This window comes from Barbus barbus (genome assembly GCF_936440315.1).
Source record: "Barbus barbus genome assembly, chromosome: 2".
NCBI lineage: Eukaryota > Metazoa > Chordata > Actinopteri > Cypriniformes > Cyprinidae > Barbus > Barbus barbus.
In genome coordinates this window covers 8,617,032-8,641,328 of record NC_136730.1, presented here as the reverse complement: position 1 = coordinate 8,641,328, position 24,297 = coordinate 8,617,032, and the positions used below count along the sequence as shown (strand labels likewise).

At 37.4% G+C, this 24,297-nt stretch overlaps 1 protein-coding gene and 1 pseudogene across 2 annotated transcripts in view; one reads left to right on the top strand and one right to left on the bottom strand.

The window, feature by feature from the left end:
* The window catches only part of mllt3 (MLLT3 super elongation complex subunit), a 53,104-nt gene extending 39,316 nt beyond the window's left edge, over window positions 1-13,788 (bottom strand). The window contains exons 1-2 of the mRNA XM_079445692.1: window positions 13,607-13,788; window positions 12,993-13,173 (exon numbers count right to left, since the gene is read on the bottom strand). Of these exons, the coding sequence (XP_079301818.1) occupies window positions 12,993-13,173; window positions 13,607-13,618 (193 nt within the window). The 5' untranslated portion in view covers window positions 13,619-13,788. The remainder of the gene's footprint in view (window positions 1-12,992; window positions 13,174-13,606) is intronic.
* A 6,262-nt stretch (window positions 13,789-20,050) lies between these two features.
* LOC306877066 (focadhesin-like) overlaps window positions 20,051-24,297 on the top strand; it is a 49,612-nt pseudogene continuing 45,365 nt past the window's right edge. The window contains exons 1-3 of the transcript in view: window positions 20,051-20,107; window positions 20,345-20,419; window positions 20,995-21,149. The product of the transcript in view is annotated as a focadhesin-like (transcript). The remainder of the gene's footprint in view (window positions 20,108-20,344; window positions 20,420-20,994; window positions 21,150-24,297) is intronic.

Sequence of the window (24,297 nt, the reverse complement as noted above, 5' to 3'; positions counted from 1 at the left end):
ATATATAATTTATTAATAAAAATTAACCTTAGTGTATTAAGGTATTATAAACAAACATGAATTACCAATAAAAAAAATTGTTAAAGCATATAAATTATTGGTCAAAGTTAGTTGATGATATCTGATGCAATAATCAGTGTTTACAAATAGAACTTTATTGAAAAGTGTTACCCTAACCCACACAGAAACACTATGCAAGTACACAAACACACACATGAATTGTCTGGACAATGCATTGCAAGTGTACAGTTTCACTGTCCATTAACATGTGCGTTAAAAGATTTTATTTTCCATTAAATTAAAAGCTTTTTTTCTCATAGCGTATACTTGTGTAGAGTTTTGCATCTTAAGAAACTGCATATGAAAAACATAGAAGTATTTTCTTTAGTAAACAAGCTAGAAGTTAAAAGCTAAAACCACATGAGCCAGCATTGTTTGTGAAGCAGGTTGCTTTTTAATGTTGACTAGTAGCATCTAAATTCACTCCAAGTCTCTAAATAGCATTGCATCGATTGTGGTTATCAGCTTCACAGAATGAAGAATGAAAAAAGCAGTGACATTATAGGAAAAATCAGTGCTTGCTGAAATCAAACTACATTTAAAGAATAAAGTGAAACTCACCAGACTGTATAGAAAGCTTACTGAGCAAGCACCTTTCCAAGGACATCTTTCCAAACTAAGTGGCAACATAATACTACTCCTTGAAACAAAAGAGTAGGTAATAAAACTAAATATGCACAGACACTGAAGCACCCAAACCCTATAACGCAAAACGTGAATGCATCAGGTTTGAAACTAGCCCTCGCAGACATTCACAAACCCTTAACAAATGCAATTTCCTGCTCTATCTATAATGTGTGTTCGGGGTATAATTTTACTTAGACATAACAAGTCAATAAAATGCATTGTGGTACGAGTAGTATTCCACCATGACAATAAAACCTTACCAGCCAGACAGAGTAAATAACAATAAAACATTTCTACCCTTGACTAAATGACAAGGCATTCCCATATGACCTTTCACTATTCAACCACAGACAAGCCTTGGAATCAAGGTCTAAATCCCAGTAATTGACCATTAGGGGTTGTGAAATAGCAACACCTACCCTCTTTTTAACCCTTCCTGGTAGCCCTGCAGGCATTAACTAAGAAGCATTAACAAGAACCAAACTAGTGTGCTCACTTCCGTTAATAGGCACCATACTAAGCTGATCAGTTGCAGGGTAAGATTTCACTACGTTTCTCATTAAAACGCCATTTCAAAAGGCTCTGACTTGACTGATTTAAATGATTTTACTTCCTGTATGGTGCTTTTTTCCACTTCATCGCAGAAAGATCTGCTACTTGTCAAGGCTTTCTTTCCCAAAGGTAGACTTTATTTTAGCCCGCCAGCTGAGCTGCTGATGACGGGTTGACGACAAGTAAGGGCTGTTATGCTTTTATTGTTATATTGTGCTCAAAATCACTTAGTAATCTGAACAGATGCATTTAGGAATGCGGCTTGAATTAAGGATAAAATATCCCTAACGGATAGAGGAGTTTCTATGAGCATACAGTAGCTTATAAGTAAAACTGTTTTATACACACTGAACAGAAGAAAGTCTAATTCAATAGTGTACTGCAAATCTGTGGGGCCTCTGCACCAAATGAGACAAGGTTGCACCCACAAACAGCGATGTCATATGTGAAAATGGCAAGAGAAGGAGAAGTAGTGGTGCCATTATGGCAGAATAATCCTTCTTTTCTACAGTTTTCTCAATTTGCAGTAGTTTTTTTATCCTTTGGTTTTCCATAATTTAAAGAGTTTTCCAACGGTCTACAAACTTTGCCACTGCCACAGTTTCATTTCACCAATGAAAAATAATATGGCAGAGAATCATCATTGTCCAGCATTGTTGATTCAATGTGGGCAATTATAATGTTAAAAGGCCTACACATTTTGCATAGCTAACAGATAGGCATTCATTTAGTTTGCAATATATGTTATCCTCATTTACATCCATTGTTATCTGATGAAAGAGAAAGTGGGTGAAAAGAGGTAAAAGAAAGACAGGGATATAGGAAGAGTGGAGGCAAATTAAAATATCACAGAACTTTAAAAAAAAACAAATTAAATATAACAGACAAACAAAAAGATTCCTGAAAGAATCCTGAGAAACAAACAAACAAACAAAAAAAAAACAAAATAAAACCCCAAATAAAAACAAAAACAAAATAAAACCAGCTAAATTAAAAACAAACAAAACCTAAAATAAAAACAAAAAACAAGCCTCTATTCCTTGTCATTTTCCTTCAAACAATATTTTTGTACCATTTCCTTTTTTCACTTGTGTTGTCTTATTGCTTTCTATGCTTGGCCAGTATTCTGCATGATTTGGTAAAATTGTAATCTGTTCTAGTCATCCCAATAAAGCTTTTCTATCGTTTGTTCTGACTTTGAGAGAGATAGTGAAAGACCATTCAGATTGTTCTGAGGTTCATCTAAATGAAAGATCAATTCCCTTCAGCAGTTCAGGTCTCTTCAGGTGGAAGAATGAATTATACTTCACTCAGATAAATGAGGATATTGTTACTTTGTACCTCAGCAGACTTTCAGCAGCATACACAAGTTCCACTTTTGTGCAGCAGATCCTTTGAGACCGAGTATGTTTGATACTCTTTTAGACTGTCTTAAGAAGCTCCATTTTCTTTGTGGATCAAAGGTTCTCCCCTAAGGCATGACAGCAAAGGAGGGTGGGCACGGAGAGATGATGAAATCATTCAGCCCACTTACCCTGCATTGATTTTAGTGTACATGCAACACTTCCTGTTAGAAAAGACATTGTCATCTTGTAATGAATAAAGAACATTAGACTGGAGGCTTAATACAGTGCTTCCCAACTGTTTCTGAAATCAATAAACAGGGGCAAAACAGTATAGATGCATAGCCTTTGACGTCAACAAATGATCTAGCAAGCATTTAAAGTTAAGCCTGTTTAACTAACTAATGTACAGTTACATGGCTTGCTACATTTTATTATTTGCATTCATAGTGTTTCCTCCTGCTGTCATCAGAACAGACCTGAGACACATTTTTGAATAGTGACCCACCAGTTGAGAACCAATGGTTTCTAATAAGTAAATAAATAAATTACTTCAGGGTAAAAATAAATAAATAAAATGCAGAACTTTCTCAAGAAAAACTTTTGTTGTTGAAAACAAAAAGTATATGAATTAAAAAAAGAAAGGAATTGTACTTGTATTAAAGCCCAAAGATTTTTTAAAATATATTATAAAAAGTTAATTGGGCCATTACAAAGTAATGATGGAGCCCATGAATAGGAAAAACAGTTACAGTGCATAGATTGTTTTATGCCAAACTGTGGAATTTATGACAATTCAGGCAGTGTACGGTTTTCCCAGCCATGTTTTTGGGTCAGCGTACACTTTTTGCTTTCTGCCAAGTGAACAATGACCACAGCAGGATTCCCCCTCAGTGAGAGCACAGAATTGTGGGTCAAATTTCAGGCTCACATCCATGCCAGCAACACAGTTACAAATTAAGTCTCCTTGTGCAAGAAAAACCAACAAAAACAGGTTTGTGCTTCCTAATTGTACCTATAATCCTGCACAGCAATCGATTTTGAAGGCATGAAAGGAATTTGCATAAATCACAGTGACCGTGGAGATGATGGCAGAATGGAAAGTGAAAATCAATCTTTTTATTTAACCATGTTCGCATGTGAATCAGCCACAGTGAATAAATCAAAACTCGCCTTGCTAAATGTTCACCGAGCCATTTTGAATAAAGAAATCTTCACTACCAATAAAAAGGATTTATTCTGACCTGGTTCAATTGTGATTTGACTCTTGCTTGGCATTTGAAACACTATTAGCATTATTTGCAATTGCATTAGCATTCTTATTGGCATTTTAGGTTCTGCCAAATTACTCACATCTTCATGACACCTGATTGGACAAACATGACTAATGCATTACATGTTGTTTGCATTCTGCCAGGAACATAAATACAAGAGTAAACTCCAGCTTCCAGGAGTGCAGTAAAGAAAAGACCGAGCCAAATGCTTTATGGCATGCACACATACAAGGCAAAGGAGTGAAAGAATTGCCAACAGAGAGCCCTTATAAACCATGCTTCAATAAACCACTTCCTCCTCCCAGTCTCCCCCTCACCCCCTTTGACTCACCAAACCCAGGGAAAATCAGCATTTATGGCCCAGTTCCTGTTTTGGACTGCTGCTCACAAGCCTCCCCCCCTTGCCCTCTCCCTTCATTCTGTCTCTCCCTCCCTCTTCCGCTCCTTTCATGCCAGCATAGGAGGCAGTCTGGACTTTCATGGCTACAGAGCCCTTTGTGCATCACCTATACAAGGTGGTATCATTTCTGCAATGTCGTAAAACAATTACAGGGCAGTTCATGCAGCCTTGCTAGATCCAAACTACCATCTGCCTTGTGTTTCTTGAATAAGCGTTTTAAAACTGTACTGAAAGCACTGCTGCTGTCAAAGATCATATCTCAGGGAATAATTGGGACAGCTATCCATTATATGGCACACACTGTTCATTGATCTGTGAATGATTCTCACAATAACACAGACAATTATGAGTGAAGTGAAGTGACATACTGCCAAGTATGGTGACCCATACTCGGAATTCGTGCTCTGCATTTAACCCATCCAACGTACACACACACACAGCAGTGAACACACACACACACCGTGAACACACACCCGGAGCAGTGGGCAGCCATTTATGCTGCAGCGCCCGGGGAGCAGTTGGGGGTTCAGTACCTTGCTCAAGGGCACCTCAGTTGTAGTATTGAGGGTGGAGAGAGCGCTGTACATTCACTCCCCCCACCTACAATCCCTGCCGGCCCGAGACTCGAACCCGCAACCTTTGGATTACAAGTCCGACTCTCTAACCATTAGGTCACGACTTCCCCTTTATAGAAGTTACACTAAAATGAGTAAGTATGGATACACAAATATTAAGGATCTGACTAATAATTGCTAAATAGCTGATATTGTACATAAAATACTAAGTACAAAAATCAATAGTTTTAAGCACTTTAAGTGAATATAGGGAAAACTGTTTTATTAAACCATATGAAAAATAGACATTCGTTTTGAGATTTGCTAAAGATTACATTTGCATTTAGTTATTTACAGACGCTTTTATCCAAAGCGACAGTATAGTGTCATTGTCATTTTATATATTCAATATTTACATATATCAATTTAGAATCAAGTGCTCCAGATCTGTGCATGTGCAATAAATGTGGTCTTATACACTCACTGAACACTTTATTAGGCACATCTTGCTGGACTCCCTTTTGCCTTTTGAACTGCATTAATTCTTTGTAGAATAGATTCAATAAGGTGCTGCAAACATTTCTCAGATCTCCTCTTCCACCACAACCCAAAAGTACTGGATTGAGATAAGGTGACTGTGGAGCCCATCTGAGTATAGTGGACCACTGATCTGAGCTTTGATGGTGAGGTGATGAGATGATCTGACAGGGATGGACATAGTCAACAACAATACTCAGGTAAGCTGTGGTGTTTAAACAATGCTCAAAACAATGGTACAAACGGGTCCAAAATGTGCCAAGAAAATATCCCTCACACCATTACACCACCAGCCTGAACAATTGGCAAGGATTGGATGTTATTTACGCCAAATTCTAACTTTACTATCTGAATGTCACTGCAGAAAGTGCAAATTGTAGTCTCAGTTTCCTGTTCTTAATTGATAGGATTTGCACCCGGTGTGGTCTTCTGCTGCTGCAGCCCATCTGCTTCAAGGTTTGACGTGTTGTGGGTTCAGAGATGCTCTTCTGCATAACTCAGAAATGTTTATTTTTTGTTACTATTGCCTTTCTATCAGCTGGATCCAGTCTGGACGTTCTCCTCTGACCTCTTGTATCAACAAGGCACTGAACTGCCGCTCACTGGATATTTTCTGTTTTTCAGACAACTCTCTGGTAGAGATCCCAGTAGATCAGCAGTTTGTGAAATACTCAGACCAGCCCATCTGGCACCACCATGCCATGTTTAAACTGCTCGGTTTGAACTTCAGCAGATTGTTTTGACCATGTCTACATACCTAAATGCATTGAATTGCTGCCGCGTGATTGGCTGATATTATGTATTTGGTTAACGAACAGTTGAACAGGTGTGCATAAGAATGTTGCGGGTGACTGTATATTCACATTGTGCTCTATTGTGCATGCATGATATTCAAGATGGTGAATTTTTACAAGCCGCAAACATATGACATGTTAAACGGGCCAAAGTATGCGCTGGCAGCAGCCATGCCTTCACAGTTTAATGATATGTGCATGGTTAAAAGATCATTGCGCGTTCCTTCGCTGGGAAGAGATTTGACAGTCAGGCATGATGGGAAATAGAAATGTGTGACACTCACACTCCCAATTGGCAGAATTTATTCCACATGTAGGGGGAGACATATACAGCCAGAGAGACCCAATTATTTTAGCTCGGTGTGTGTGCGCCGCCGAACAAGAAAACGACAAGACTGCAAGATGCTCACAGCTCACCATGCCAGAAATGAAATCACAGTTAATGACTGCTCATAAAATGTACAATCATTTCAAAAGATTACATTATAAGAATGCAACCATGCATGGAGTTACTCGGAAAGACTATTGCTCGTATTGTAATTGGAAATCTGTTAAATGTGCTGCACAGAGGCAGCAGTGCTTCCGAAACTGACGTTTTTATCCAACAAATTGAAGCAGACAGCTAAGCAATTCACTGAGAAACGAAAAAGACAGTTTCATACATTCAGCAATTAACCTCAAGATAAAAAAACAAACAAAAAAACAGAATGTTTTGGGACTGAACTCACCAATCAGAAATGCTTATCCAGGTTTATACAAGTTGCTTCATTAATTTAAGTGTCACAAGTTTAACATCATCACCAAAACATACAGTACGTATTGCAAATGCACTAAGCATTTCACAAGGCAAACACAGATTTTAGGGACAGTAGTCATCCGTCTCTCAAAGACAAAAAGGCACTTCCCCAATTTCGCCCCCACGTCTACCATTTCATAAATCATACTTTCTGTCAGTATAAAATTCCTACGCTCCTCAATTCCACTCTGCAGGGAGTCAGTTCATCTCCCTCCCAAGGATGGATCGCTTCCCATCGAGAGGAAAGAGGTCTGGCAGGCGCACAGAAGAATAGTGGCGGAAAGGAAGGCAGCCCCCACTGACATCTAAGCCGTACCTTGCCTGAGGAGGACTTAAATTCTGTGGTTTTCTGTGCATATGCAAGATAGGAGACTAACACAACCCTAACTCCTGCTCAGGCCAAGTCAATGAGTGGGGCACAAACTTAAAAGGCTTTGAGAAGTCTCAGGAAAAGATGCCCAAAGGCAAACATGTTGACCTGATCATTATGGGACCACAAGAAGGGAGAGCTGAGCGGCACTGATGAATGACACATCAGCATCTGAAACATTAAAGAGGAGGAACAGCACTAAATATTGCCCATGACTTTTGGAACACATCTAAAGAATGATTTAATTTCCTTCCTGGTCATTTAAAAGTAACAGCTTACACAAAAAAGAAACTTGTCATCATTTACTTATTCCAAACAGAAATTGAAGAATGTACTGCCTATTTTTTTCATGCAATTACAATAAACAGGCAATAGAGCATTCAAGCTTTAAAATGGACACAAAGCACTATAAAAGTGGTCCATATGACTCATTCACTGAAAATGTTAACATCTGCTCTCTTATCTTGGCACGTTCATGAGAGAACTAACCATGTCCAATTTGGGAATTAATCAGTTTTGAATCGTTAATCTGGTTGACAAAAACAGTCCCATTGAATCGTTTACAAATCGGAGTAATCTGATTCGGTTGCTGCTGTTAAAAGCTTTCTGGAGATGAAGATTTTCAATGAATAATGAATTAATTTTAAATGCTGTTTCTCACATGAAGGATGTTTTTATGATGCTTTGTGAGTCCTCTTTGAAGGCTAAAGTCTCTAGATGTAAATCTCTGTACTGGTTGTTTATTTCCACGCAGTTACAGTCTTTCGTGTTTGTTTCGTGCTTGCTCAGAAGTCAGAGATATGGTTAGGAATGACATGAGGGAGTGTAAATTATGGAATTTTAATTTTGGGTGAACTATCCCTTGGGAGGTAGGCTAGTTTGACATGGGCACAAGTCTCCTTTCAATAACAGTTCAAATCAGGAATGAAATCCTGATAATAAGTCTATTGAATATTTCAGGAAAGTCCAGCTAAAGAGCATGCATGCTCTAGAGTAAACAAACAGGCAGACTAGAATTTCCATACAGACTGCAACAGTTGAGTTCCGGAAGTGAAACTTCCATTCATTTTCTCCATATGAGGAACTGATTTTTTTTTAACAATAACCTAAAAACCTTGAAAGACCTAATGTGAGCTATTAGGTTTTATATGGTGTTGTTGAAGCAGCCAGTCTGCATAATATCACCATTTTAAAAATAATTATATTTAACAGTTAAATCTCTGGTAAAAAAATAAATAAATAAATACATTACCCATGATTTTGAAAAGAAATCACAAAAGAAGCAAACAGAGTCAAATGAGCTAAAACTCTCCCATGAAGCACTGTAACATCTCTTTAAAAAAAACTCTTAAAATCAATAGTTTTATATTTATCCATTGTTCTTTTTTTCGATTAGGTCAGCTGTGATGCTTCTTTCCATCAGTATAGCTGTTAAGTTTCACTTCAAATCGAAGTTTGTAATGTTGTTATTCACCTCATAATTGGCTGGTTTGGTTAGTGGCTTATAACTCTTTAACAAAAGACTAAAAATTAAAGAGATGTCAAAGCTGTTGAAAAAGTGGCCAGACAGTGTTAAACTCTTTTGAGTGTTGCATTTCTCCCATTCATATATTATGAGTGCCTCTGTTATGCCGTCTCTTACCAATAGGTAACACCCTAGCAACCACTTACCACAACCTAGCAACACCGTAAAAACCACTCAGATCAACTGAAAAGGACAAATACTGGGCAGGTTTTGCATCACAGCAGTTAGCTCCTTTACAAACCTTAAAATAATGATTCTTCCCCTCAAAGAGACACATTTTTTAGTCTCTTCTCTGCTCCCATCTGGGTAAGAAATCCACCTCTGTGTTTACATCACAAAGAATGAAGGACTATTTACTCTATATTATATAACACCAGAGAGCAAAGATAAAGCTGTACTGGGCTGCTGCAGTAAAACTCAAGAAGGATGGTGTTATTTTAAGCTCTTCCAGCAATTGGGCTCAAGTGCACTGTCAAGTCTAGCGAATAAATAGACACACTGGCATGGGCCACTGATGTAATGATACAATCTTATTTTATCATTCCCTCTTTCATAGCCTCAGCAATAAAAAGACTAAATAAATTCAGTAAATATAAAAATACACCACACATTCTGCGGACCCCCATCACCTAGTGTGGGCAGCCATTTCCCTTGGTATATATCGGAATTGAATGCCTAATTGACTCAGGATGTTTTAGTGCCTGGCTAAAAGACCAGAAACATCAATGTTTTCCACTGCAAAATAGTAGGTGGCGACTTGTCACGAACCAAAAGCCAGACGTTTATATATTTTTCAGAGTATAACTGGCATAGATGGGTGCAGGTGAAATGAACGTCCATGTTCCACTCCGTTTATTTGGGTTTGCTGCCCCCCTATTCCTGCACCAGTGCAAAATATCAGGTTTCCAAGGCTACACAGCATGCCTGCTAATCATGGCTGTTCTGTCCCTTTATCCCAGCCAAAAAAAAAACACTTTCCACCTTTGTTTAAATATCCAGGTAGCCATGATTTCTGAAACTGGGAAACATCACATGGCATGTCCATGAAAGAGCCAATCACAAGTCCTTAAAAAGCAACATTTTACACAAAAAAGAAAATTCTGAGAACATTGTGTCATTCCAAACCTGTCTCACTTTCATTCTTCACACAAAGATGAAACATAAATATCCTTAAGTCAATAACGTCCGATGTTGTATTGTTCATTTTACAGAATTAGAAGTCATACTGGTTTGGAAAGACCTAAGGGTGAACAAATAATAACAATTTATTTCTTGGTGAACTAGCTCTTTTTTTTTCCAAATGACATTTTGAGTAACTATGAGAAAGGCACAAGGAAGCACATAACCCCGTGAGAGACAGGGAGGCAACATGTAATCTACAACAGCTGTGAAAGGGGTAACATCGAATACTCCTAAGGCTTCAAACACAAAACAAGGAGAGAGAAAAGGGACTTACAGCCACAGAACACAGCCTCTAGAGTAAAGAGTTTTGGAGAACTCAATGAGTGTGTGAGCAGCTGTTCCTTTCGGGGCAGTATGGTGAGACTGTTGGTATTAAACTGTCAAACACAAGCCCGTCTGTGCGCAAGGTTTCCCTCTAACTTCCCCTCGGCTCGTCTTGACACCGGCTAACACTGATCAAAGCCCTGAGGAGGGAGAGGCGGGGGAGAAGGGGGTGGCATAGCCTCCCGGGACCCCAAATAATAAGCCTGACTGTTTACCTTACAAACGCACCATAAATTCTAGGTCTAAGAAAGCAGGTTTCTGTATCCATCCCCTCCACAGAGAGACAGAGAGAGAGAGAGAGAGAGAGAGAGAGAGAGAGAGAGAGAGCTGTTGTGAATTATCTGCTGGAGTACGGAGAAGGCCACATGGGGTGTTTACTGAAGTCTATTTTTTATTTTTGAAGACTTATTCTGGGTCTAATTAGGACTAAAATGTAACGCTAAAGACATTTGAGGTCCATATTTCAAAGGAAATCCTATTTCGAGTGTCATTCTCATAAAGTATGTAAATCTATCTACATTAACTTGAGTGATTTAAACCCCCTTCTTTGAGTTCACCCTGAAGCAAACACTTTGTCAGATCTATTATAAACATGAAAAAAGCTGGAGACCTCAGGAAGTACATAGGCTACTAATTCGTCACAGCGCAAAAACATTTTAGGGTGCATATCGTATACTTCCAAGGGGGCGTTTGATAGAATCTCCTAAAAGCTGGTGTCATAAGGAAGGATTTATTAGAGGTTAAGCATCCCCCTATTGCTTTTGCATTTTTTTCAGCAGCCGCTGTAAGACATTTGTCAAAGAAAAGGGGAGAGGGGCTAGTAGTTCATGCAAACCCACATTTAGTGTACTTCTTGTCATCGAAGACTTCAGGAGCAAGTTTAGAGTAGTTTCCAAATGAGGTCCGGCCCTTGATTTATAGTCTGTTTTAATGTTTTGAGAAAATAAATATAGCGGGGAAGATTTTCACCACACTGTCATCACACACATACAGCCGGAGAGCCGATTTGGAGCACACATCTCCTTCAGATCTTACGTAAACACAACAACTCTGTGGCATAAATCAACACGTAGTACGAGCACTATAATGCAAAGGGATGGGGAAAATATTAGCATAGGTTTGAAGCAATGCATCTTGAGCTGTCCACAGCAGGAAAACTTAAGTCCTTCTGTGCAATTTTCCAATCTCTGCGGTTTGATTTCCCACCACAGTAATAAAACACAGTCTTAGAAAGCATCACATAAATAGAATGTTGAATCAAAACAATTTAGCTTCAGCTCTGTCATGCAAGAATGCATGCAATTTACATGTCTGTGAAGTGCATGATAAAACAACCTGACTTAAGCATGTACCTAACAAAATACTTAAGGAAAACAGTTAGCCGGAACAAAGAAGATCTAACAACTCTTCTCAAAGTGCAAATGCTTGCCTGCGATCTAAATGGCGTGTAATGACGATTGACTTTCTCCAGCATTTTCCCTGAGCTCATCACGTCACAGCAAACTCAGCTTAAACACTTCGGGTGAGGGGAGGAAACCAGCAAATATTTTAATTAATTCCTTCCAAGGCTTTCATCAACCGCTACTCCTAAATTCCTCCTTTCAGACCACCAGATGCTTTCATTCCCTCTCTCACACTGTCCTGTTGTTGGCGTTGTCTAATAATAGTGTATATGAACTATAATAACTAGGGAAGCGTTGTAACACAGGGTGAATTGTAACACCGTGAGAATAAGTTACAGGGGTTGAAATCATTATTATACACGACCACCTCCCTCCTGTGGTGATCGTGTAAAATGTAAAGGGATTTACAGAACAGAAGACAATTTGGAGGTAACTGTTTGGTAAAATAATAAATGACAGAACTGGTATCTTCTGAATGAGTAGGTTCTCATGTTTGACATACAGCAGCCACAGATTTCATCTACATGTTAGAAAGTCCGGAAATATCATGCGTGACCAGATGGGGAGGGTTGTAACACTTTCCATGCACTTCTACTGGACTTACAAAGACAGCACAATATGACAATGTATAAGGCTACGTTTTTTTTAGGTATGCATACTATTTTTAATTAAAATTAAATGAGGGTGGATGGCAATGGACTACAGGGCATAAAATTGGAATACACCACAATTTGAGACGCAATAAATCAAGACATTAAAACAAAATATGTCTCATGTTCATTAGACGTGATAAAAAGTGTTTTATTCACTTTCCTCTTATCAAAACTTACATTTACGAACTAAAGCTGAACGTCTAGGATATTCTAGCGTGGTACCAATACTTTTAGTATTGTGAGAACCCTTAAATGTCCCTGAGAATACAATATACAACTCAACCAAAGCATTTAATTGCGTTATTATTCAGGCGCATTATTCTGGAAACTTTTTAGGGGTTGCGCACTGATTAACGCACGTTGTCAAAGGTAACAGATAATGAGAAATCAATTACTTACAGTGAAGTAAATACGAAAAAAAAACATGCAAACCATTTATTGTTAATAAACATCTTTATATATGACTGCTCACTTTTTGTCCCTGCAGCCTTACAGTAGACAAGATCTGCAAGCATCAAGTAGCCAAGGTGCAGTCACATCATTCCAGTTTAACTATTGAAGATTATTCAATTATATATAATAGTAAATCACTTCATACCTCTTTTTGGTCTAGGGAAACTTTCGTGTAGATGAAATACGACTTTCTCCACAAAATGCTGAATGTTGCTGTGCTCCGGTCCGCGGACAAACACCATCCAGTCGTGCGTAAAACCTTCCACGGTGGGTTTCTTTCGGACCTGGGCACGATGACCGAGTTCCAGTTTCACCTGAACGGCACCCTAAAACACCCAAATGTTCACTTTATAATCATGTCGCCAACTATTTATTATTAAAAGCAAACAATCTGAGTGCGCGCGTCTTGAAACCACTCTATAGCCGCACAAATGCAAACTAATTATCATAAGTTTCTGGTATGTTAGTCAGCCTCAACATACCAGAATAAATGCTAAAAACAGAGCATTCAGTCAGATTTCTGAATATTTGTTATTGGATGCCCTCCTTTTGTTTGAAATCTTTCAAGTGCATCACTTTTGCAGACATGCACTGGAAACGTACGACTCCACTAGTTCTACTGTACTTGAGTATTCCGATGGAAATATGGCTGGAAAAGCCTCATATGCGTCTAATCGCCTTTCCAAACCAGACGAGCACGAACACGGGCGCTGGAGATCCAAAACATCGCACCGATATAGCAGGTAAAGCCCTACTCACCGAACTGGCCATTGTTGAGGCCACGGGGTAATGCTATTTCATGGAGAATTTGGTTTAAATAAGGACACCGAGGACTGTAGACGCCCGATGGCGGACATGGTCTTTTAATTGAGCTCTCTGAGTTTTCAAAGGCTGAGGAGTAAAGTGAGACGCATGCGCGTGAGTGTCAGCGCGTGCAGTCCAGTCGCAGTCTGTGCGGCGCACGAGACGAGCCAATGGCAGCGCGAGCGAGTGAAGAGCCACTATTAACCCGTGTAAAACCACTTTTCAGTGCTCAACAACACAGATATTTATTGCTTGCACTGTATTAAACATGTTAGTCTCCTGTTGGGTTTTTGTCTTACATAGCCTACATTTTCTATATTTCTATGTATGATGTTGCTGTAATTAATATCAGCGTAATTTTTAATTAAAATGTTAGTGAGAGACTAATATATAGACTGATATATATTTAATATGGCCTGTAGGTTTACACTGGATTCACTGAAAAAGCTAGTAATTTGAACAGAAATGTTTAAAGTTAAAAAGTTAAAATTCTACAGTTAAAACCTGTTGATTGATTAGCTGTAATTTTACAATGTTCAGTAAAAAAACAAAAATAATATTATATTTTATAAGATACATGTAGTAGAAAACACACACACACACACACACACACACGCACACACACATACACACACACAAACACACACACACACACACACACACACATTTAGTCACTATTCTTTTCAGTTTGTCTTGACTCCCACAAATGACAGACAGTATTGTTTTATTGTTTACTGAGATTTAAACACCTGCCTGTAATATATATATATATATATATATATATATATATATATATATATATGTATATATATTATGCTCTCAAACGATTAATCGCGATTAATTGCATCCAAAATAAAAGTTTTGTTTGCATAATATATGTGTGTTCTGTGTATATTTACAGTTTTTCTCGATTGCTTACACACAAATTCTGGTACTTGAGACACAATGACCACAACATGTAACTCATTCACCAACCCCCTGAACCAATTCTGCTAAACTACAAGCACAGTTCCTGCTTTACACTCAAATTGCAGTTCTAAAACACACTTTTTTCAAAACACTACACACAATTCTCTGCTTTTGGCACAATTTTCATGCAGAAAATATCTTGTTTTCACAAGGAACACACTGCCATTCAAATATGCACACTGACTCATCACAAGGGCAAACACCCGTCACACAGTTTTACAATTAGCAATCAGAGCTTTAGCATAAAAGGGCAACAGGTGAGCTCTTCTGTTTTGGAGCAATGGATGCCAACATTGGAAACAGAGGCAGAGCCAGAGGAGTGAGAGTAAGAGGAGGAGGAGGAGGACGGGGATGAGGACGAGGACGAGGACGGCCAAGGACCGTAATCTCTGATGAGATCCGAGCCATTTTGGTTGATCATGTGGTCACCCATGGTCTAACAATGAGGGAGGCTGGGCAAAGAGTACAGCCAAATTTGAGCAGGTACACTGTAGCATCCATCATCCGGACTTTCCGAAATTAGAATAGGTAAGAAATCTACTCTCACTAGAAAATTGCATTTCTGCATATCAATACAGTACTCAATGAGTACAGTAGTGCAGTATTGCCTGTGGACTGTTCTGTAGGACTGTAAAAATACTGTAAAGTATGTTTCAAGTATTTAGGAAATGTATACCTACGTTGTATTTACAGTACTTTACTATTTGTTTGCCAGAACTGAAAGATTACCAACACAAGGTGGTCGGGAACACGCTCTGTCTCCTGAACAGGAAACTGAAATCATGAACATGGTCGTAGAAAACAACGCCATAATATTAAGGGAAATACAAAGAAAAATAATAGAAAACAATGACATGTTTCAAAATATTGATAGGGTAAGCTTATCAACACTGGACCGTGTCTTGCGCAGAAATCATCTCAGGATGAAGCAGGTCTACAGGGTGCCATTTGAACGCAATTCAGAAAGAATCAAAGAATTGCAATATAACTATGTGCTAGTGAGTCCCACAATTGATGCATACTCTCAACACATGTATAATTTACTGTATACAATTTCAATATTGTAATCATAATGATTGTGCTTCACAATAGTGACCACTCCATGTCTATTTCTGATATTGTCATGTGTGTTTCAAAGAGTCCTTGAGCTAGAGGTGGCTGCAGGGGAGCACCAGTTCATCTTCATTGATGAGGTTGGGTTCAACCTCACAAAAAGACGAAAGAGGGGAAGGAATATCATCGGCCAGCGTGCCATTGTTGAAGTCCCTGGCCAGCGCGGAGGGAACATCACACTGTGTGCAGCGATTACCCACCACGGCGTCATCCATCACCATGCTACCCTTGGCCCCTACAACACGGCCCATCTGATCACATTCCTGGACACCCTACACAGCACACTCATACCACCAGATCAGGTAGATGGCCCTGGTAGATGGTAACTGGTTCACTGCCCACCCACGCTTTTTAGTTGTTTATCTCCCTCCATATTCTCCATTCCTCAATCCTATTGAGGAATGTTTTTCTGCCTGGAGATGGAAAGTGTATGATCGAAATCCACAAACGCGTATACCTCTTCTCCAAGCTATGGAGGATGCATGTGGAGATATAGCAGCTGATGTTTTTCATGGCTGGAATCGCCATGCTAGGCGATATTTCCCCCGCTGCTTGGCCAGGGAAAACATTGCTTGTGATGTGGATGAGGTGCTGTGGCCAGACCGCAACAGAAGAGAGGATGCAGCATAGTTTTTTTTTTTTTTTTTTTTTTTTTTTTTTTTTTTTACTGTAACTGTATACAGTAAATTCTTCTGTTGTTTTGTATGTAGTGTATGTGCAACTTTGTGTTGGTTGGGAATGGGATGTACACTGTGTACATTGTTTTTGCGGGAAAAATAAAATAAAATTTTACAGTGTATTTGTGTGTTCTGAGTATAAAAACAATATTCTCAAATATTTTACAACACACTTATGTATGTACTGTCTGTAGTAAGTGTAACACTGAACCAAAAAAAGGCCTAAGTCATTATGATGAATGGAGAAGAAGTGTTTTCCATTCATCGTAGTGTTTTCCATTGAGCACATCAGTGTTCAGCTGGTTCTTATAAATGTCTATTCATATGATGGTTTGTGTGTGTCATTTGAAAACAAAATACCATTTTGAGAAGAAATAACATTGTTTTGAATGTAAAGTTTCATTTTGCAGGAGAATTGAGGGGTTTTGCCCATTGTGTGTGTTTTTTTGGATTTGTGTGTAGAGTTCTGAGAATATGAGGCATGCTTTCAGAAAATGTGTAAACAATCGAGAAAAACTGTATTATGTATATATAAATGCACACATAGGCCTATATATATATTTTGAAAATATTTACATGTCTATATTTATATTCATAGAATTTATATTAGAAGTAAATATATTTAATATATAAACACAACATATTTTTCTGAAATATATACTGTGTGTATTTATATAAATATACACAGAACACATTATGTAAACAAAAACTTTTATTTTGGATGCGATTAATAGTTTGACAGCACTATATATATATATGTGTGTGTGTTTACAATAATGTACATTAAATGTTATAAAATCTTCAGATTGTCATTGTTTTTATATACAGTACAGAATCCATATTTCTCATGTTTTATGTACTGTACCTACTCAAATGAATTAAACTCTGACACCGTTGGAGATAAAGATATCAAAATACTGTAAAATATTCAGAATATTATTCCCCACAATGCACAAGGTGTATTTTTTCAGATTATGGCTTTATTGTTTTTATATATGGTACTAGATCCATGTTTTTCATGTTTTATACATCTGTACCATCTTAAATTCATTAAACTCTGACACCATTTGACATAAAGATATCAAACCAACTGTAAAAATAATGCAGTTGGTTTGATACAAACAATACTGAGGTGGTGTCGGATGGTGATACCATGATATTAAATGATTACTTTATTCTTCTAATAGGGTGTTTACGAGGTACCCCAACTCAGAAAATACCTTAGTACGTGTCCAGAAACTGTGGTATTAGTGTGGTGCATGTCCATTGTGTTAGTACCATAGTATCATTGCAAAACTGACATATCATACCAGCTAACTTAGTCTAGCTAGCCAGTCAAACTCAGCATCACTTAAACAATGATGCATTATTGTGGACACACAAACAGTGCAGAGCAAGCAGTCCAGAGCCGAAGCCTTTGTGCATGTGGACAAGTAGCCATAGGCTGGAAATCCCTGGAATATTTTCAATTCTCTGCTTTGCTGACAAAAGCGTGTGTAAAAATGATCTGATAAAACAAACAACTAGTTTGTCAACATATTTACAGGAACCTCTACCTACAAAAGTGGTGTAAAAAATGAGAAAATTTGAGTCAAAGATGACTAAATATTGTTTTATAACATTTCACGCCATTTTCTGTATGCGTTGTCCACCACCTGTCATTACTGAATGCAAATAAATCTCAAGTTTAACCTAATAACTCTCCAAAAAATTTCTCCAAAATATCACCCTTTTGCAAAATTACGATCTGCACCAACATAGAACTACACTTCTATTGTATTAAAGCAGCACTTGAACATGTAGCATTTATGTTTGTATTGTTTTGACATAAACTTGATTCAATGAATTTGAAATCTTACCTGAATTTGCCCAAGCCACTCTTTGCTGTCAGTAGCGCTGCTGTAGTAAAACTGTCACGGTGTATGGAAACACAGCAGGTATTTCATCACACACACACACACGCAGCGCTTGCCTGTCAGATATCGGTCCCAGGAGGGGTGGGGCATCATTTTAGAGCTTGCATTGTCTGTCTTTCTCCCATGTGCCGTGGTATAAACCCGAATCTCCAGTGGCCATCAGCCAGTGTCAGTCAAACCAACGGCTGGTAATCCCATTACCCTACACTGGGAGTCCATATGAGACAACATATGAGATGGCAGAGTCGGCGGTCCGCAACTGGACAGACACTGAAGCTTTGGCAAAAGTCACTTGTGAATAATGCATCCCATTGATGTGGTCGCCAGTGCCATCTGTCAAATGGTTGAGTCTTCTGAGTTTAGATGCAAGCAGCAGACTATATGTCTCAGGCCTTTATTTAATTTCACCTTAGATTACATCAGTTTGAAGTGGTGTTGAGCTATTCTAATTTCGGTCTAATAGTATCACCCTGAAGGCGTTTTTTGTCCCGTTGCACCTGTTTGGCGTGGTAGATCCCATGACACCTGTGATCTGAGTGATAAGGTGTTAACATGAGGTGGACGAACAGCTGTTTTTGAACAGATGATGTCAGTTTGCATGTCAGTTTCTTCATTTCAGGAAATGGGGGTTGATTTTAAAAATGTGAAGTAAAGTTCCCATGACTTCATTTGCGGTTGCATGCAACACATTTAAGAAATCCTGTTCTTTCCAAATCTTTTCTTAATGTCGGTAAGATGTCATTAGTTTTTTGTTTTTTTTTAGCACAACACTACTTTTTAAAAATTTGGGGTCAGCAAGATGTTTGAAAGAAATTAATACCTTAATTCAGTACGAATGCATTTATTTGATCATAAGTGGCAGTTAGGACATTTATGACGTTACAGTGAAAAGATTTTCAAATAAATGCTGTTATTTTGAACTTTCTGTTCATTAAAGAATCATGAATAGTTTCATAATTGTTTCAATAATGTTATTAGTAAGAAATGTTTCTTGAGCAGCAAATCAGCAAATTAGAATGATTTCTGAAAGATCATGTGACCCTAAAGATAATAGCTGCTAAAAATTCAGCTTTACCATCAGAGGAATTAATTCGATTTTAAAAGGCATTCAAATAGAAAACTTATTTAAAATTGTAATAATATTTCATAATATTTCTGTATTTTTGATTAAATAAATGCAGCCTTGGTGAGCACTACTTCCAAAAACAAAAACTCTTACAGACTCAATCAAAACAGTACAATGAAAAAATAGTGTACATTTTACAATACAAATAATTTAAACATTAAATTAAACCTGAAATTTGAAGTAAATAAACTGAAATAGTATATTCTTCTAATATTTTTTCTTTATTTATAACTTAAAAAAAAAACAAAAAAACATTTTTACAGTGTAGTGTACCACTTTACATTGCCAATACACATTCCTCGTTTTATTGTATGCCATTTATCAGACATGATTATTCTGAAGAAATATTTGGCTTCCTAATTTGATCAAAATGGCTACAGCTCTAACCTTTTTAACACCTATTCTGCATCTTGTCATCTTGAGACAAATTGTTCCAAGATCCAATCAAGTACTTTATTTTTTGCAATTGAACTTCCTGTTGCTCTTAAAAATATGCCTCATTTTGCAAGTAAATCAGGTTAGGATTGCCATTTAAGTTGACTAAATGACCAATTTGATGTTTGTTTTTAGTATGGGGCATCATTCGTGATTTCTGGAGATGACTGAAACTTTGAAGACCAGGTTTGAGTTCCCCAGCTCCCTCATTCAAGCCCAGGTGAAGCACTCAAAAACAGACTGATTTAAGCATTTAGTGGTAAAACAAGGTTCAGATTCCACACCAATTCAACAAAATGCTTATCTATCCCTCAAAACACGTCAGTCTTGAAGAAATCCATTCCTGTGAATGTGTAAATTTAATGAAATCTTTTGTTTAGTTTGCTCAAGGCATGTGAAGAACCAGATTCTCTGCCTGATCAGTAAGGAACAGCTTTTTTTGGCTTGTTAATTCTAGGCTGTGAGGACGTTGGTCACTGCAGTGCTGAAAGAGAAAGGCCAAAATGAAAGGATTTGTCAGACCACAGCTAAAGTAAGTTCTCGTGATTTTGCATATAAAGATTATATCACAACATGGTTAGGACACATAGCTCAAATTAAACGGCCTGTTTTTGGCTGCTGCACCTTTAGGGCTTCTATGCTTCTTTGACAGTAAAATGAATAATAGTGTTTTATCCAGTCACTCAGTGATAATCAACACTCAAATCTGGCAACCAGCAATCAAACTGAGTTGCACATTAACATTTAAATACACATAAGGCACTTTTTATATTAACTTTTCAATTATACAGTTATGTTTCTAGACATGGTTTCATATCAAAAGTAACAAAGTACCAAGTTCATTGCGATTATTGGATTGAAAAAAATACAAATAATGTTTAGTGAATACATGTACATGTAAATGTGGGCTGTGATGTGTTGGAGATTTCTTTTAATAAAAGAGTACAGAAGTTTTGAGTTCAGAAAGTTACAGTAAAATATTCATGAAATGACCCATTTATAGGAAATTTGTGCTGTTTAGTTACTTTTACAACTTCACTAACTTTCTCACTTCTATATTTTTGCTCATGATGTTTTGCATGATGAACTTGTGTTTTATATGAACAGGGTCAAGCGCTGGAGTCTCTGTGGGAGCAGTGCAGCAGTGACAGTACTGTCGTCCGCTCAGCCTGCTGTGATGCTCTGGTGCTACTCGTAGAACAGGGACATGCAGATCTGCCGTATGTGCTCAACACCACCCTTAACCTACTGCCCTCGGCATGGTATGCTTCTGTCACGCATCTGGATCTCACAGAATAATGCAGATTTTTATCACTTGTCATCCCCATTTAAAAAACTCCATGTGAGCTACATGGGCTGATAATTATATCATATTATATTATAGAGTCAAAGGTGGCTCTAGATGCATTTTCAAATGGGATTTGTTTTTGTGAAACCGTGGCACACCCCGTCAAGCCTTGATGGGACCTCATCAGCATCCTCAGGCACTGACCTCTCCCTTCTCTTAACTCTGGAATTAGTCTTTGTTTAAATACATGCAATGTAAAAAACACTTTTTAGAGACCAATTACACAGTGCATCAAGGGACGTGTACAATTGATGTTAAAATACTCTCTTCTATCCCAGTTCAGTATGCAAAGACAACTATTAGTAAGCATGCGTTTATATTGTAGAATGCGTTTATATTTCCTAGAAGAGTCTTAACATTGTAGCTTTTAACATTCATACTGAACTGTAATTATAACTACCATTTTTGAATAATATTTTTTGATTTTACTGATGTTTTAAAGCATTTATACGTTCAAGCTCTTGAAAATTCAGTAATTTCAGTAATGCTATCATTAACAGTAGGTGTTTCCAACATCACACTGACAACTCATAGTGTATACTTGAAGTCGTAAAAGCACTTAATGGTAGGTGATGGAGGTGGGAAAATTGTCAACGACTGAGTCTCTGCTTTTAAAAATAACCATTGTGTTCAAGACCCCGAGGAATGTTTTTGAAAGTTTTTTTTTCTGCTCATCAATGCTTATTTTATTTGATCAAAAATACAGTAAAAACAGCAATATTGTGAAACATTATTATAATTTAAGATACATATTTTCCATTTTAATATATTTTAAAATTTAATTTATTTCACTGGTGACAAAGTTGATATTTCAGCATCATTACTCCAGTCTTCAGTGTCACAGGATCCTTCAGAAACCATTCTAATATGCAGATTTGGTGCTCAAGAAAAATTTATTATTTTTATTATTATCAATGTTAAAAAAACAATGCTGCTAATTATATTTGTGGAAATACATGTACTGTGATACATTGTTTACAGAATTATTTAATGAATATAAAGTTTAGAAGAACAACATTTAATATAAAATAAAAACCTTTTGTAACATAAATGCTGTAATGTGCTTACTGTATTGCGTTTTTAGAGGATTACCTCAGTTATCTGCCCCTCACACTTCCTTTTTCCTTTGAGTTGGACTCATATATGAAACAGACTGAGGTTGCACATCTGCATATTCAGAAATTTGAAAAAACACATCTGAAATGCAGCCTACTCCATCAGTCAGCTCATGTGTCTCCAACACACACACACACACACACACACACACACGGCTGCTGCTGTCATCACTGTCACACGGAGCAGCTACCCACACAGTGTACCCTTTCATCATACAGACCTGAATTTTAAAGGAAGAGTTCACCCAAAAATAAACATTGTCATTATTTACCAACCCCCATGTCATTTCAAACCTGTATGCTGTTTTCCTTCAGTAGAACACAGAAGTAGATATTTTTGATATATCGCTAGGCAGCTTTTGCCTTATAACAGCAGTTCATTGTGACCGGAGGCTGTAAAGCTCCATAAATGACAAAAAACACATAAAGCACCATAAAAATAATCAATATGACTACACTAGATTCCAGGTCTTTTGAAGGCATATAGCATGTAAGCCTTATGTATACTTATTTATTTACGTATTTTTTTAATCGTGCATCACTATGAACTACTGCTGTGTGGAAAAAGTTGTGTAATGATTAAAAATATATACTTTTTTTGTTCCATGGAGAACTGCATGAGGGTGAGTAAATAATGGCAGAATTGAAATGTTTTGGGTATTTATGTTTGTTTTTTTAAATATTTATTTGCTTTATTTACTTTATGTAATTTATTTATTTATTATATTAATATTTATTTTTTAATTTGATTTAATTATTTGGGTATTGAAACTTTTGTTACTTTGTGCAATCCACGTTTATGTTTTTATGGTAAAAGGTAAAAGAGAAGAATATCGAGAAGACGTGAAATATTAACAACCCCTTTAACAATTGATTTGCCTGTGGGAGAACCGGCAGCTTTGACAATAACTTCAGCATTTCAACATTATGTAGATTTCATTTAGAGCTCATTAAGCACGAATGCCACATTTATTTTCAGCAAGGGCTGTTCTTTCATGCACATTGTCCCAAATAATCCAGCAATAATTTGGTACAGGACATAGGATGATTGAAATGTAGAAAACTGGAGCGTTATGGCTTTGCTATGCACAGTGCGTACCAGGCTCATAAAAAAGCCTAGATGAAAGCTGGTAAGATGAATTTCCTTTCACTGTGGAGTTATGTTTTCCCTCCTGGTAAAATATACAGTAATCAAACCCATAGGAGCTGAGAAACGTACAGTCAGACTTGAGAGGGCTGGGAAGGAGGGATGAAAGAAAACACAGCACATGTTGTCACGCAGAGGTGATTTATAATGTATGAGAAACACTCCACCTGTATTCTCGTTAGGGAATGAGAGCTTTGTATCTTTCATCCCAATATGTCATTGGCTACTTTTTTGAGTAGCATACTACTAGTACTATTTCTGCTGTATAGTATGTAAACTGTGCAAAGTGTGATTTTTAAGAACCAAATGACCTCTTACATTGGCTAAATTTGTCAAATGGTGCTATGTAGAACCATAAGAGGTGCCATATTGCATTGTATTTCTTAAACAAAAATGGTGCTAAACAACACCAACAGTGGTTCTTTTGCTCGTAAAGAACCTTTAAAGGGGCTTAACAGGTTCTTTGTACGGACGTGGTGCTATATAGCACCTTAATCACCCCAAAGAACCGCTGAAGAACCACTGAAGCACCCAGATCTGGTGCTATACAGCACCAAAAGTGGTTCCCCTATGATTACGAGTCAAAGAACCACTTTTAGTGCTATATAGCACCATTTTTTTTTAGAGTGTACAATGTAATACTCTTGACCTTTTATTAGTTTGTTGAGAAATCCCAGAAGTAGCATCAAAAAGTAATTTTAGCATCATTATATATTGATTATTTCTTCAGTTTACCAAGATCAAAGGCATTTTATGCATTAATTGAAAATATATTTAAAGAAACACTGTTGCACACTATT